This window comes from Pan paniscus, chromosome 23, assembly GCF_029289425.2.
Source record: "Pan paniscus chromosome 23, NHGRI_mPanPan1-v2.0_pri, whole genome shotgun sequence".
Classification (NCBI taxonomy): Eukaryota; Metazoa; Chordata; class Mammalia; order Primates; family Hominidae; genus Pan; species Pan paniscus.
Genome location: NC_085927.1, coordinates 51,502,868 through 51,518,775, shown reverse-complemented (window position 1 = coordinate 51,518,775; position 15,908 = coordinate 51,502,868). Strand labels below are relative to the sequence as shown.

Sequence of the window (15,908 nt, the reverse complement as noted above, 5' to 3'; positions counted from 1 at the left end):
CTCATAAGAACGCCAAAGTACGTTCCTTCTTCGACACAGGGCCAGTTTCCGCGCCAGTGCCCCCGTAGAGGGCGGGGCCCACTCGCTCGGGTAGCGTCACCTTCGCTTCCGGCCGCGCGGGGCCATTTCCGCTGCTGCTTCTGTGAGTTTTTCCGGTGCACGCGAGTGCTTCTCAGACGTCAGCTGCGCTCCCCTAGGAGTGCTGAGCCCGCGGAACCGCAGCCATGGTGAGTGCGTGCGCCGGCCGAGGGACCGGGAAGCGGGAGACTCAGGGTTGCGTTCACTCCCTAGCCTGTTAGATGGAGGCTTAGACCCTGCGCCGTCTCATCCGCCGGCGTTGGGTCTTAACCGCCGGGCCCTTAGAACCCCAGCAGCGGCGGGGTCCCAGCAGCCTGGCCCGAGGTTAGAACTCAGGAAACCTTAGGATCCCCGCAGCTGTGTTGCTTTGCCGCACGGTCTGTTTGCTTGGCAAAAGGCCTGCAGCGAGCGGAGGGGGCATGGCCCAGCCTGGGAGAAAGAGACCAACCCACGTGGGAGAGGGCAAAAAGTTGGGTGAAGAAAACTTGGCTCCAACTTTTTTTTTTTTCCTTGTTTCTTTTCATACGAAATCTACGATGGCGTGGGACCCTGGGATTCGGATCAACCTCTCCTACCCACCCTACCTCACCCCACCCCCGTTGCTGGGGTTCAGGAGGAGATCTCCCATGGGTCTGCGCTTAGTGCCCGCCGCGAGTCACACGCGCCAGGGACCTAGAGGAGCCTTTGGCATTTGGGGGCTGTGGGGAACATGAAGTGAGCGCGACTCACGGCCTGGAGTGCAGGAAAGGCTTCTCCTGCAAGGCGGTGGCTTCAAAAACCAGAAGTCTGGTAGCACCACGTGCGGCGTCTCTAAACTCTTGGTCGTCTCTGACTTTTAAACATCTAGGGAAAGTTCTAAAACGTGTGTCCTGGCGTAGTAGTTTTGGTTGGCACTTGGTGAGGAGGGAAGAATTTGTAAAGCACTGTAACTTCTATAGTTAATCCTTCCAGTGGAGCTTGGATCCCGGCGGTAGCACTCCCCACAAACCTCCTCCCGTGCATTTTGAAGCTTAGTACGTGGCTGAGCCTAGAACTTGAAGCTTCCAAACTCAGTGCTCGCTTTAACGCAGCTCCCTGAAACGTTTTGGAATCGGATGGTCTCAGGTTGAACTTTGCAGTTTTCCTCAACTGTAAAATGGGGATGACAGTGCATGAGAGTGTTGTGAGGATCAAATGAAATAAAGCATGGTAAACATCTAGTCCTGATGCTTGGTACAGAGTAAGCACGCAGTATTTGTTGTTCAATCAAAACCTTGCAAATTTTGGCTGTCTGGTGTACAGGGAAACCAAACTGATCATGCTAGGTAGGGATTTAGGTTGGCTGGCGGTATGATATCATTCGTTAATTTATTTAACCCCTGAAGAAATTGAAAGGCAAATAAATACACCCTAAGCAAGTTTCAATTAGTGTTTATAAGCTAGTTTGGTTTTTAAATTGAGTTTAACTTTTTTGTTGACTAATAGTGAAACATTTAGGTATTTAATGATTGTTCAGATTCCTGAAGTCTTCCTCTTTTATGAATTTGATGTTTATTGAGATTTGAGAATCCTGATTTCCAGAGAATGGGTTGTTGGAAACAACGGCAATTTTTAAAGTTCTTTTAAATTGACATATCATAGTTGTACATACTTTGGGGGTTCCATGTAATATTTCTAAGTATATCTATTTTAAAACATGCAACAGGGCCAGGCGCGGTGGCTCACGCTTGTAATCCCAGCACTTTGGGAGGCTGAGGCGGGTGGATCATGGGGTCCGGAGTTCGAGACCAGCCTGGCCAACATAGTGAAACCCTGTCTCTACTAAAAATTCAAAAAAATTAGCCAGGCGTGGTGGTGGGCACCTGTAATCCCAGCTACTTGGGAGGCTGAGGCAAGGAGAATCGCTTGAACCTGGGAGGCGGGGGTTGCAGTGAGCCAAGATCACGCCACTGCACTCCAGCCCGTGTGACAGTTTGAGACTCCGTCTCAAAAAAATAAATAAATAAAATAAAACTTGTGATAAATTATTAACCAAAATTTCCAGCTGGGCACGGTGGCTCACGCCTGTAATCCCAGCACTTTGGGAGGCTGAGGCGGGTGGATCATGAGGTCAGGAGTTCAAGACCAGCCTGACCAACATGGTGAAACCCCATCTCTACTAAAAATACAAAAATTAGCCGGGCGTGGTGGTGCGTGCCTGTAATCCCAGCTACTTAGGAGGCTGAGGCAGGAGAATCACTATAACCAGGGAGGCGGTGTTTGCAGTGAGCCGAGATCATGCCACTGCACTACAGCCTGGGTGACAAAGCAAGACTGTGTCAAAGAAAAAAAAAATCCCTACTGTAGTATCAAATAAAACATTTGTATAGCCGGACGTGGTAGCTCACACCTGTAATCCCAGCACTTTGGGAGGCCGAGGCGGGTGGATCACCTTAGGTCAGGAGTTCAACCTGGCCAACATGGTGAAACCCCCGTCTCTACTAAAAATACAAAAATTAGCTGGGCGTGGTGGTGCATGCCTGTAGTCCCAGTTACTCAGGAGGCTGAGGCAGGAGAATTCCTTGAATCTGGAAGGCAGAGGTTGCAGTGAGCCGAGATTGCGCCACCGCACTCCAGCCTGGGCGACAGAGGGAGATGCCGTCTCTTAAAAAAAAAAAGAAAAAGATAAAAGAATAAACTCCAAATCAGTAGAGGGGAAAATAGTGCAAATGCAATGATAAATCCAGAGAAAGGAAAGAAAGAAAAAGAAACAGAACAAGTGGAACAAATAGAAGGCACAAAAGAAGGAAAATTTGAAACCTTTATACCAATACTTAAATATGTAAAGGGACTGAGTGCTCCAGTTAAAAGACGGGATGTGGCCGAGCACTGTGGCTCAAGCCTGCAATCTCAGAAATTGGGAGGCTGAGGCGAGAGAATCTCTTTAGCCCAGGAATTGGAGACCACCCAGGGCAAAATAGTGAGATCCTGTCTCTACAAATTTTTTTTTTTTTTTTTTGAGACAGAGTCTCGCTCTGTCACCCAGGCTGGTGTGCAGTGGCACGATCTTGACTCACTGAAACCTCTGTCTCCTTGGTTCAAGCGATTCTCCTGTTTCAGCCTCCCGAGTAGCTGGGATTACAAGCATGTGCCACCATGCCCAGCTATTTTTTGTATTTTTTTAGTAGAGACGGGGTTTTGCCGTGTTGGTCAGGCTGGTCTCCAACTCCTGACCTCAGGTGATCTGCCTGCCTCAGCCTCCCAAAGAGCTGGGATTACAGGCGTGAGCCACCGCACCCAGCCTAAACAATTTTTTTTTTAATTAGCCAGGAGTTGGCCGGGTGCAGTGGCTCACGCCTGTAAACCCAGCACTTTGGGAGGCTGAGGCGGGCGGATCACAAGGTCAGGAGTTCGAGACCAGCCTGGCCAACATGGTGAAACCCCGTCTTTACTAATAATAGAAAAGTTAGCCGGGCATGGTGGCGCATGCCTGTAATCCCAGCTACTCAGGACACTGAGGCAGGAGAATTGCTTGAACCTCGGAGGCAGAAGTTGCGGTGAGCCGAGATTGTGCCACTGCACTCCAGCCTGGGCAACAAGAGCAAAACTCCGTCTCAAAAAATAAAAAATAAAATAAAATAAAATTAGCCAGGAGTGGTGGCCCACACTTGTAGTCCCAGTTACTGAAGAGGCTGAGGCAGGAGGATCGCTTGAGCCCTGGAGGTCGAGGCTGCAGTGAGCTATTGTCATGCCACTGCACTCTGGTCTCAGTGATAGAGTGAGACCCTGTCTCAACAACAAAAAGGGTGTAATTCTTTTTTTTTTTTTTGAGATGGAGTTTCACTCTTTCGCCCAGGATGGAGTGAAGTGGCATCATCTCAGCCTACTGCAATCTCCGCTTCCCGGGTTCAAGCCATTCTCCTGCCTCAACCTCCAAGTAGCTGGGATTACAGGTGCCTGCCACCACACCCAGATAATTTTTGTATTCTTAGTAGATACGGGGGTTTCACCATGTCGTCCAGGCTGGTCTTGAACTCCTGACCTCAAGAGAGCCACCCACCTTGGCCTCCCAAAGTGCTGGGATTATAGGTGTGAGCCACTGTGCCTGGACTGCCCCAGCTAAGTTTTTAAATATTTTTAGAGATGGGGGTCTCACTGTGTGGCCCAGGCTGGTCTCAAACTTCTGGCCTCAATCAGTCCCCAGCCTCAGTTTCCCAAGTTGGTGGGATTATAGGCCTGAGCCACTGCAGCCAGTTCAGAATACACTCTTCAAACATGGAACGTTTTTGAAAATTGGCCATAAAGCAAGCCCTGCAAATTTTAACATTGGTAATATTACATACCATTTTTGCCTAACCCAAATGGAAATAAGTTAAAAATTAGTAACAAAGTAGTTTGAAATGAAAAATATAAACTATCAGAGAGATTTAAAAATTGTAGTAGGAATTCAAAAATAGAACAGAACAATAATGAAAATACCACATACCAGAGCATAAGTGACAAGGGCAGAGGGGGGAAGAAACAAATGAAAGGATATAATGAAAGTATTACTTGGAGCCTAAGATGCTAATGCTAGGGAGAAACGGGCTAAAAAGGTAGGAAAAAAACACAAGCACAAAATAACCCCAAAGAAAGTAGAAGGAAAGAAAAAAAACAAAAGGAGAAATTGCTGAAATAGAAAGTAGAGCATACTGCTGGGTCTTTTCCTTTCCGAAGCCCCTCTTTCTCACCAGAGAGAGCTGTTCTTTCTCTTTCTTTTCCCTATTAAACCTCTGCTCCCAGCCAGGCGCAGTGGCTCACGCCTGTAATCCCAACACTTTAGGAGGTCGAGGCAGGTAGATCACCTGAGGTCAGGAGTTCGAGACCAGCCTGGCCAACATGGCAAAACCCAGTCTCTACTAAAAAATACAAAAATTAGCCCAGTGTGATGATGCGCACCTGTAATCCCAGCTACTGGTGGGGGCTGAGGTAGGAGAATTGCTTGAACCCAGGAGGCAGAGGTTGCAGTAAGCCAAGATCGCACTACTACACTCCAGCCTGGGCAACAGAGCAAAACTCCATCTCAAAAAAAACAAACAAAAAAAAACCCTGCTCCTAAACTCCTGTGTGTCCGTGTCCTAAATTTTCTTGGCATGAGACAACAAACCCTGGATATTTACCCCAGGCAACGAAGCTAGTTCAGTTTGACACTGTTGTCAAAGTTTTGGGGAATTAGTCACTGTCATGCATTGCTGGTGGGTGTGCAAGTTGTTAAACCCTATATAGGGTCAATTTAGAATAGATATAAAAGTTACAAATGCATATTATATCTTTTGACTCGTTAATCCCACTTCTAGGAGTTTATCTTACAGATATACTGAATGAAACATAATATAGATTAGGTATAGATGAGATTAGACATTATAGCATTTACATAATAGTGAAAGATTAAAAAATATATACATGGGCTGGGCACAGTGGCTCACGCCTGTAATCCCAGTACTTTGGGATGCCCAGGCAGGAAGATTGCTTGAGGCCAGGAGTTCACGACCAGCCTGGACAACATAATAAGACAGTGCCTCTAAAATTAAAAAATTAGCCAGACGTGGTAGTGCATGCATGTAGTCCCAGCTACTTGGGAGTCTGAGGCAGGAGGACCACTTGAGCCCAGGAAAGTCCCCTTCAGAAAGATTAATCAAAAAAATAAGGCCAGGCATGGTGGCTCACGCCTGTAATCCCAACACTTTGGGAGGCTAAGGCAAGCGGATCACTTGAGGTCAGCAATTGGGAGACCAGACTGGCCAACATGGTGAAAGACCTTCTCTACTAAAAATACAGAAAAATTAGCCGGGCGTGGTTGTGCATGCCTGTAGTACCAGCTGCTCTGGAGGCTGAGGCTGGAGAATCGCTTGAACCCCGGAGGAGGTTGCAGTGAGCCAAGATGCCACCACTACACTCCAGCCTGGGTGACAGAGCGAGACCCTGTCTCAAAAAAGAAAAGGTTTAAGTAGCTAACATGTGAAGGAGACATACTCTATAGACATTAAAAAGAAAGGATGGCCAGGTGCGGTGGCTCGTGCCTGTAATCCCAGCACTCTGGGAGGCTGAGGCAGGCAGATGACCTGAGATCAAGAGTTCGAGACCAGCCTGGCCAAAGTGGTGAAACCCCGTCTCTACTAAAAATACAAAAATCAGCCGGCCGTGATGGCGGTCACCTGTAATCCTAGGTACTCAGGAGGCTGAGGCTGCAGTGAGCCGAGATCGCGCCACTGCACTCCAACCTAGGCGACAGAGGGCGACTCCGTCTCTAAATAAATAAATGTATGAGGAAGAGAAAAATAATATGGAGGTCTTCCCTTGACCTCCCCCAACCCCCTTCCTTTAGAGAACTCCTCCATCCTTCACCTAATTCCTCCTAGTTGTCCTGGGACCAAGACAAGTTCGCCTAAGATAAGGAGTTACGTAGAAGACAGGGCGTCCTGGTGTACGGGGTGGCCCTGGACGTCACTTCCGCTGGCGGCAGTGGCGTCACTTCCTGCTCTTGGGGGCGGGGCATCCGTGTCCTTGCGGTGCTGGGCAGCAGACCGTCCAAACCGATACGCGTGGTATCCTCGCGGTGTCCGGCAAGAGACTACCAAGACAGACGCTATGGTGAGTGTTCCTACTGGGCCACTATCTCCGGGTCACCTCCCGAGAGCCGCGGTGCCGCGAGCGTGGTCCAGCTGTGTCAGAAAAGCTGTAAAAAAACGGAAGGAGAAAAAGGCAGGTGCGCGGTGTCGGGCAGGAGACCACCGAGGCAGGCGCTATAGATGAGTGGTCCCACCAGGCCATCTCCGTCTCCAGCGACTGCCGTCCACCCTGTGTCCAGCCTCCAAGGCCGAGGTTAGGTGGTAGCCGCAGTGAATCACTCGCGATTCGCACGTTACACACGATGGCGACATGTGGGGCCGCACCTGGGTTATAATATGAATATATCCTTGTATATAAATACGTGTTTGTAAAAACAAAAAAAAGAGAAAAATTAATGAAAATGATTTACTGGAGCAGTGGGAATGAGATGGAAGGAGCGGAATAGGCAGGCCACTCACCCAATATGCTCCCTACATGGGTGTGTATTTATTTATTTATTGAGACGGAGTCTCGCTCTGTCGCCCACGCTGGAGTGCAGTGGCGCCATCTCCGCTCATTGCATCCTCCGCCTCCTGGATTCAAGCTATTCTGCGTCAGCCTCTCGAGTAGCTAGGACTACAGGCGTGAGACACCGCGCTCGGCCCCTACATGGGTTATTTTGACACAGATCTCAATGACATAATTTTATCCATAAGTATTACAGTATATATCTATAAAGTAAGAATTTTTAACATAACTGCAAATGCCATTAATTAGTTAATAAGGGTTGCAAGTTGGTGATATTTAACTGTACCATTCCCTCTTTATTTATTAGGCGGAAGAGTGATACAAGAGGTACTTCTCATCTTCTACCTGGTTACCGCCTAATACAGCATTTAGGAAAGGCACAGAGGATGATTGTTTCCCTTTCCCAGTTTTCAAAATATTGAGTTGCTATCACTTGCATAGTTTTGACTTTTAAACCATGAAGATATTTTACATATTTGAAAAATAAAATTTAAAGCAAGCTGACTACAAAATCTACTTGTATACCAAATTGCTAACCACAAGGAAAATTTTAATTTGAATAACTTTTGAACAAAGTCCTGCCACTGGATGGCTTTGATAGGGTATATCCTAAGAACAAAAATAAATTTTGACTTTGGTGAGTTTGTTGGTAGAGGTGGTATATTGGTGTAGCAATTTTGGAACCATTTTGTGTGTATTGTAGAGGAGGTGAGGAAATACTTTAATGTGTTGGAAACCAGGGGTTTGAACAGAAGATATGCATATGGAGTGGGGAATGGAAAGAAAACTTTGTGCTACATTTACTGTAAATTATATCTTATTGATTCAGTAAATTCAGGTGGAATACAGAAGTTCAAATTTAAAGATTACCCATGGACTCCTGACCTCAGGTGATCCACCCGCCTCGGCCTCCCAAAGTGCTGTGATTACAGGCGTGAGCCAGGAGTTTGAGACCAGCCTGGCCAACATAGTGAAACCCTGTCTCCACAAAAAATACAAAATCAGCCTGGCATGGTGGTGCACGCTTATAGTCCCAGCTACTTGGGAGGCTGAGGCACAAGAATCGTTTGAACTCGGGAGGCAGAGATTGCAGTAAGCTGAAATTGCACCACTGCACTCCAGCGTGGGCAACAGAGCAAGACTCCATCTAAAAAACAAAAACAGAAATGGATTAGCCATGGACTCAAATGGATGCAGAGCCATGGCAGCCTGTTTGTAATCCATTTGCTGTAATATTATCAAACATTCGGCTGAAGAAAGACAAAAGTACATGAGCTTTAGTATACTTTACTGAACTGTGTAATTCCTAATAGTGTATTTCCTTTTTTTCGAAGGTAGGAGTGGAAAGTCCATTGTTAACTACCTGGTGTTTTGTGTGTTTGAGGGTTAGGGAGCAGGGCAGCTGCCCCCTGTGTCTCAATTGTTGATTAGTATTTTGTGACTCAGGTAGGAAAACTTCTGGCTCAATTTGTCTGATATTTTTATTTCCCCCCATAGACTGAGGCTGATGTGAATCCGAAGGCCTATCCCCTTGCCGATGCCCACCTCACCAAGAAGCTACTGGACCTCGTTCAGCAGTCATGTAACTATAAGCAGCTTCGGAAAGGAGCCAATGAGGGTAAGGCAGCCACAGGATGCTCTGGGGGAATGTTAAAGGCACCTGTTTCCATCTGGGGCCTCTGATCTGATTTCCAGTTTGGGAGGAGGGCTAGCTGCTCTTGACTACAGCCAGTGGGAGGACTTTGGCATTAGATGCTAAAGCTGATGGGCTAAGAATTTTTTTTAGACCCACCAATTGTTAACATCCCCTTTTGCCACATTTACCTTCTTTTTCACTCTATAAGTGAATTTTATTTTTGCTGAGCCATTTGAAAGCAGTTGTGGAGACTTTGTATAGTGGCTGTATGACCTCACCAGAGCCATCAGAAGGAAAGGGATATTAATGCTTTTTAGCATCCCTTATATGATGGATACTTAACATTCATGAATTTCATTTGGTTCCCAGAAACATTCCCTACCCCTCTCCCTTTTTTTTTTGGATGCAATTATTCAAAAACATGGAACGTTTCACGAATTTGCATGTCATCCTTGTGCAGGGGTCATGCTAATCTTCTCTGTATTGTTCCAATTTTAGTATATGTACTGCTGAAGCGAGCACTACCTCCCTTTGTAAAAAAGGAAAAAAAAAAAGCTGTTTTTCAGTAGAATAATTATGTATGCATGATGCTTCTGCCCAGAGGTGATATAGGATACTCTCACTTTATTCATTATTATTTTTTTAATTTTATTTTTATTTATTTATTTTTTTTTTATTTTGAGAGTTTTGCTCTTGTTGCCCAAGCTGGAGTGCCATGGCAGGATCTCAGCTTACCGCAACCTCCGCTTCCCGGGTTCAAATGATTCTCCTGCCTCAGCCTCCCAAGTAGCTGGGATTACAGGCATGCACCACCACGTCCAGCTAATTTTGTATTTTTAGTAAAGATGGGGTTTCACTATGTTGGTCAGTCTGGTCTCGAACTCCTGATCTCAGGTGATCTACCTGCCTTGGCCTCCCAAAGTGCTGCTGGGATTACAGGCGTGAGACACTGTGCCCAGCCTTATTTTTATTTTTATTTTTTTTCAAGTAGAGACGAGGTTTGACCATGTTGGCCAGGCTGGTCTCGAACTCCTGACCTGAAGTGATCCGCCTGCCTTGGCCTCCCAAAATTCTGGGATTACAGGCGTGAGCCACTGTGCCCGGCTGCCCAGCCTTATTTTTATTTTATTTTATTTTTTTGGAGACAGAATCTCGCTCTGTCGCCCAGGCTGGTCTTAAACTCCTGAGCTCAGGCAATCTGCCTGCCTTGGCCTTCCAAAGTTTAGGATAACAGCAGGCGTGAGCTACCATGCCCAGCCAGAATACTCTCATTTTAATAGATGCTGGGTAGTTTGATGTGGTAGAGCTCTTTTGTCGTTGAAGATTTTTAATGGAAACATCAGAGATTTTGTCAACTGTGTTTGAGATTTAGGAGAACTATTACAATCGCTTTCACCTGTGTTGCTGAAGGAAGATAAAGTAGACTCTGTGGGTCTCATCGTGGTGCTCTTTCCTCCCTGCTCGTCACACTGCAGTAACTGCAGTGCCTGGTATAGCAGTGGCCAGTGGGGCATTGTAGGGTGACCCACCAGCTCTCCTGGGAGGTCTCTCTTCTCATTCGATGCACTCACGTCAGCTTGGCTGGGCAGGGATGTGAGTTCTTACACTTCAGGTAGATGAGGACGCATGGACACAGAGCAACCTTATTTCCTCTTGCCATACTTTGCACGGTGATAAGCACACAGGTCCTTGAATGGAGATGCTCAGTCTCAGCGACTTAATTCAGAATATGCTTACTGGGAGTTCAGGGAGGGAGATGCAACAATTTTCCGTACTTCTGCCTCAGTGTCAGGTATTCTTTCTTGCCATATTTATTGATTGCCTGGTATGTGCCAGGTGCATGTATATATGCTGATGATGCACTGGCGAAGAAAATGAAGTCTCTGCCTTCTTGGAGTATACATTCCAGTGGAGAAAGACATAGGTTTTATGCCTGGTGGTAAAGAATGCTGTAAGAGGCCGGGCGCGGTGGCTCACACCTGTAATCCCAGCACTTTGGGAGGCCAAGGTGGGCAGATCACGAGGTCAGGAGATCGAGACCATCCTGGCTAACACGGTGAAACCTCATCTCTACCAAAAATACAAAAAATTAGCCGGGCGTGGTGGCGGGCGCCTATAGTCCCAGCTGCTCAGGAGGCTGAGGCAGGAAAATGGTGTGAACCCGGGAGGCGGAGCTTGCAGTGAGCCGAGATCGCACCACTGCACTCTAGCCTGGGCGACAGAGTGAGACTCCGTCTCAAAAAAAAAGAATGCTGTAAAACAGAATAAAGTAGAGAAGGGGGATAGGAATGGCAGTGGTGGGTCTTTTTAGATGGAGTATTCAGAGAAGGTCTGTCTGAGGAGTTTGAGCAGAGAACTGAATAGATGAGGGTGTTGGAAAAACGTTTTTGGGCATGGTGTAAAGGCATGCTTGAGGGATTCTAAGGAGGCTGGTGTGTGGCTGGAACTAAGTGAGGGGATGAGAGGTACTAGGAGATCACATGAGACCATGTAGGCCACTGTTAGCACTGAGTACAATGGTAAATGAGTAGAAAGATTTTGAACAGCAAGATTGCTATGATCTTACTTAACACTTATAAAAGAGTCACTCCTATGACTTTTGTAGGGTGAGTAAGCTATAGTAATATCAATAGAAATGAACATGCTTTGCATTTGCCATGTGTCAGGTATTATTATTATTATTTATTTTTATTTATTTTACTTTTTTTTGAGATAGGGTTTTACTCCGCAGCCCAGGCTGGAGTGCATTGGCATTGATCATGGCTCACTGCAGCCACGACCTCCTGGGCTTAGGTGATCCTCCCACCTCAGCCTCCCAGGTAGCTGGAACTACAGGTGTACGCCACCACACCTGGCTAATTTTTTATATTTTTAGTAGAGATGGGGTTTTGCCATGTTGCCCAGGCTGGTCTCAAACTCTGAGTTCAAACAATCTACCTGCCTCAGCCTCCCAATGGGCTGGGATTACAGGTGTGAGCCACCATGCCCAGCCTCATCATTCTTATTAACTTGTTTAATCCTTTCAATAATCCTATTAAGTAGAATTATTAGGTAATTAGAATTAGGTTAAAAAGAGCTGAGGTGTGGGTGTTCGTTTCTCAGGTAAAACATGGCTAAAAGCTTACGGAGTAAGTGGAAAAGAAAGATGCGTGCTGAAAAGAGAAAAAAGAATGCCCCAAAGGAGGCCAGCAGGCTTAAAAGTATTCTCAAACTAGACTGTGATGTTTTAATGAAAGATGTTCAAGAGATAGCAACTGTGGTGGTACCCAAACCCAAACATTGCCAAGAGAAAATGCAATGTGAGGTAGAAGATGAAAAAGATGACATGAAAATGGAGACTGATATTAAGAGAAATAAAAAGACTCTTCTAGACCAGCATGGACAGTACCCAATATGGACGAACCAAAGGCAACGAAAAAGGCTGACGGCAAAGCGAGAGAAAAGAAAGGGGAAAAGCAAAGCAAAAGCAGTGAAAGTGGCAAAGGGTTTGGCCTGGTAGACTCTTAAAACCTTGGAAAATGCCACATGGGATAGATGACGGATTAGAATGTATACACATGTATACTTTGATTTGAACTGCCACCAAATGAAAACCATTTGTTTTCCTATTTTAACTTGGCCTTTTTTCTTCAATTCAAACCCAGCATAACTCCTCAAGTTTGTTTTGGGAACTTGAATAAAATATTTTCTTTGATACAAAAAAAAAAAAAAGAATTAGGTTAAAAAGAATTAGGTAATTCTTTTTTTATTAGGTAGAATCCTGTTAGGTAGAATTATTTTATAGATGATGAAAGTAAGGGAAGTTAAACACCTTGCTCAAGGCCATTTGTGTAACAAGAATGAGTGCCAGCATTTGCACTCAGACAGTGTAGCTCTAGAGTGTGTGCCCTTCTCAAGTACTCCAGCATGAATGCAGAGTATTCACACTGAGCCACAGAGGCAAGCAGTCAGGAGAGTACGCATCTGAAACGGTGCTGTGGGGTGTTGAACTTGCATGGTGAGTCGCATGTGGGATCAGCTTTCTAGAAGTATTGATTATGGCAGATTGAGATGGTAAAACTCCGACTCTCAGTCACAGATACCTTGAGAAGTACTATATTATTAATATACTACTACTTGCTGGTGGGGGTTTGTGGAAGCTGTTGCAGTTGACGAGGTAAGAGATGATGGTGACTTGGACGAGTATAGCAGAGGAGTAGAAAGAAGTGGTCAGGGCCAGGCATGGTGGCTCATGCCTGTAATCCCAGCACTTTGGGAGGCCAAGGTGGGTGGATCACAAGGTCAGGAGTTTGAGACCAGCCTGGCCAACATAGTGAAACAAAAAATTAGCTGGGCATGGTGGCGGGCACCTGTAATAGGCTGAGGCAGGAGAATCACTTGAACCTGGGAGGCAGAGGTTGCAATGAGCCAAGATTGCGCCATTGCACTCCAGCCCGGGCGACAGTGTGAGACTCCATCTCAAAAAAAGAAAAAAAAAAAAAAAAGAAAGAAAGAAAAAAGTTGTCAGATTAGGACAGGCACAGTGGCTCATACTTGTAATTTCAGCACTTTGGGAGGCCGAGGTGGGTGGATCAGTTGAGGTCAGGAGTTTGAGACCAGCCTGGACAACATGGTGAAGCCGTCTCTCTACTAAAAATACAAAAATTAGCTAAGCACAGTGGCACGTGCCTGTAATCCCAGCTGCTTGGGAGACTGAGGCAGGAGAATCACTTAAACCCGGGAAGCGGAGGTTGAAGTGAGCCAAGATCGCACCACTGCACTCCAGCTGTGTGACAGAGCAAGACTCCATCTCAAAAAAAAAAAAAAAAAGAAGAAGTGGTGAGATTCAGGACGTGTTTTGAGGATAAGTGGTGGATTTAATGTAGGGCTTGAGAAAAGGCCATTGTGTATGACTGACTGGTGTTTGAATCCTTTATCATATCCCAGGGCCGGTCTAGGACACACAATTGTGTGTGCCTAGGCATTCTTCCCAGTTTGTTGTGGCTGCCCTGCCCAAGCCCACATCACCTATTAGCTTCACGTCCTTCTCTCCGCAGCCACCAAAACCCTCAACAGGGGCATCTCTGAGTTCATCGTGATGGCTGCAGACGCCGAGCCACTGGAGATCATTCTGCACCTCCCGCTGCTGTGTGAAGACAAGAATGTGCCCTACGTGTTTGTGCGCTCCAAGCAGGCCCTGGGGAGAGCCTGTGGGGTCTCCAGGCCTGTCATCGCCTGTTCTGTCACCATCAAAGAAGGCTCGCAGCTGAAACAGCAGATCCAGTCCATTCAGCAGTCCATTGAAAGGCTCTTAGTCTAAACCTGTGGCCTCTGCCACGTGCTCCCTGCCAGCTTCCCCCCTGAGGTTGTGTATCATATTATCTGTGTTAGCATGTAGTATTTTCAGCTACTCTCTATTGTTATAAAATGTAGTACTAAATCTGGTTTCTGGATTTTTGTGTTGTTTTTGTTCTGTTTTACAGGGTTGCTATCCCCCTTCCTTTCCTCCCTCCCTCTGCCATCCTTCATCCTTTTATCCTCCCTTTTTGGAACAAGTGTTCAGAGCAGACAGAAGCAGGGTGGTGGCACCGTTGAAAGGCAGAAAGAGCCAGGAGAAAGCTGATGGAGCCAGGACAGAGATCTGGTTCCAGCTTTCAGCCACTAGCTTCCTGTTGTGTGCAGGGTGTGGTGGAATTAAACAGCATTCATTGTGTGTCCCTGTGCCTGGCACACAGAATCATTCATACGTGTTCAAGTGATCAAAGGGTTTCATTTGCTCTTGGGGGATTAGGTATCATTTGGGGAGGAAGCATGTGTTCTGTGAGGTTGTTCGGCTATGTCCAAGTGTCGTTTACTAATGTACCCCTGCTGTTTGCTTTTGGTAATGTGATGTTGATGTTCTCCCCCTACCCCCAACCATGCCCTTGAGGGTAGCAGGGCAGCAGCATACCAAAGAGATGTGCTGCAGGACTCCGGAGGCGGCCTGGGTGGGTGAGCCATGGGGCAGTTGACCTGGGTCTTGAAAGAGTCGGGAGTGACAAGCTCAGAGAGCATGAACTGATGCTGGCATGAAGGATTCCAGGAAGATCATGGAGACCTGGCTGGCAGCTGTAAACAGAGATGGTGGAGTCCAAGGAAACAGCCTGTCTCTGGTGAATGGGACTTTCTTTGGTGGACACTTGGCACCAGCTCTGAGAGCCCTTCCCCTGTGTCCTGCCACCGTGTGGGTCAGATGTACTCTCTGTCACATGAGGAGAGTGCTAGTTCATGTGTTCTCCATTCTTGTGAGCATCCTAATAAAGAAATCTGTTCCATTTTGATGACAGAATGGCAGTGCCTGATTCTTAGTAAGTATCCGGCTAAAATTGGAATGAAGACATACTTAGCTTTACTAGAGTGGTGATAGCTGCTTAAGACTTTTTTTTTCTTCTTTGTGAAAGAGTTTCACTCTTGTTGCCTAGGCTGGAGTGCAATGGCACGATCTCGGCTCACTGCAGCCTCTGCCTCCTGGGTTCAAGTGATGCTCCTGCCTCAGCCTCCAGAGTAGCTGGGATTACAGGCGTGCGTCACCACGCCCAGCTAATTTTGTATTTTTAGTAGAGACAGGGTTTCACCATGTTGGCCAGGCTGGTCTTGAACTCCTGACCTCAGGTAATCCACCTGTCTCAGCCTCGCAAAGCGCTGGGATTACAGGTGTGAGCCACCACGCCTGGCCACTTGCTTAGACTTTTTTTTACCAGAAGGCTATGGAAGAGCTGTCTCCTCCTACCAGGTAGTTCCTACCTTGGCAGTTCAAAATGTCGTCTTATACACACTCAACTGGAGCATTGCTATCACTGGAACTGGCTTTCTCAACCTCCGTGCTGTTGACATTTGGGGCTGGTTAATTTGTTGTGAGGACTGCCCTGTGTGTTGTATGTTTAGTAGCATCACTGGCCTCTACCCGCTAGGTGGCAATAGCAGCACCCCCCCACAACCAAAAAATGTTTCTGGACATTGTTAAATGCCCCCGGCAGTAAAATCACCCCCAATTGAGAATCACTGTTGGAGAATCAGGGTTTCTAGTAACCCTTGGCACATGCAGGATTGGTATTGGTGACTAAAGCCACTGCCCCCTCACTTGCCTCTTCTACTTATTATC

The 15,908-nt window shown here is 46.6% G+C and overlaps 2 protein-coding genes and 1 non-coding gene across 4 annotated transcripts; 2 read left to right on the top strand and 1 right to left on the bottom strand.

Moving 5' to 3' along the window:
• The first annotated feature begins 109 nt into the window (after positions 1-109).
• SNU13 (small nuclear ribonucleoprotein 13) lies at positions 110-15,087 on the top strand. Of its 2 annotated transcripts, none has more exons than XM_008967402.4 (3): positions 110-227; positions 8,650-8,770; positions 13,825-15,087. In XM_008967402.4, the coding sequence occupies exons 1-3, from the start codon at positions 225-227 to the stop codon at positions 14,085-14,087; spliced, it is 387 nt and encodes a 128-aa protein (XP_008965650.1). In that variant the 5' UTR covers positions 110-224; the 3' UTR covers positions 14,088-15,087. The 2 variants fall into 2 exon arrangements, with proteins under 2 accessions (XP_008965650.1, XP_057156962.1); XM_057300979.2 differs by lacking the exon at positions 110-227 and adding an exon at positions 6,434-6,666.
• Positions 8,827-13,818, top strand: LOC103785418 (protein LLP homolog). The gene has a single exon (XM_055105389.2). The coding sequence runs from the start codon at positions 11,898-11,900 to the stop codon at positions 12,285-12,287; it is 390 nt and encodes a 129-aa protein (XP_054961364.1). The 5' UTR covers positions 8,827-11,897; the 3' UTR covers positions 12,288-13,818.
• LOC112438169 (U6 spliceosomal RNA) lies at positions 9,204-9,310 on the bottom strand. The gene has a single exon (XR_003026646.1). It is a non-coding gene; the product is annotated as a U6 spliceosomal RNA (small nuclear RNA).
• Positions 15,088-15,908: the final 821 nt, after the last annotated feature.

Bases quoted from the DNA above. Each gene is read 5' to 3' on its own strand.
- LOC103785418 (XM_055105389.2), top strand. From the start codon at position 11,898: ATGGCTAAAAGCTTACGGAGTAAGTGGAAAAGAAAGATGCGTGCTGAA.
- SNU13 (XM_008967402.4), top strand. The intron at 8,771-13,824 runs GTAAGGCAGCCA...TTCTCTCCGCAG, and splicing joins TCGGAAAGGAGCCAATGAGG to CCACCAAAACCCTCAACAGG.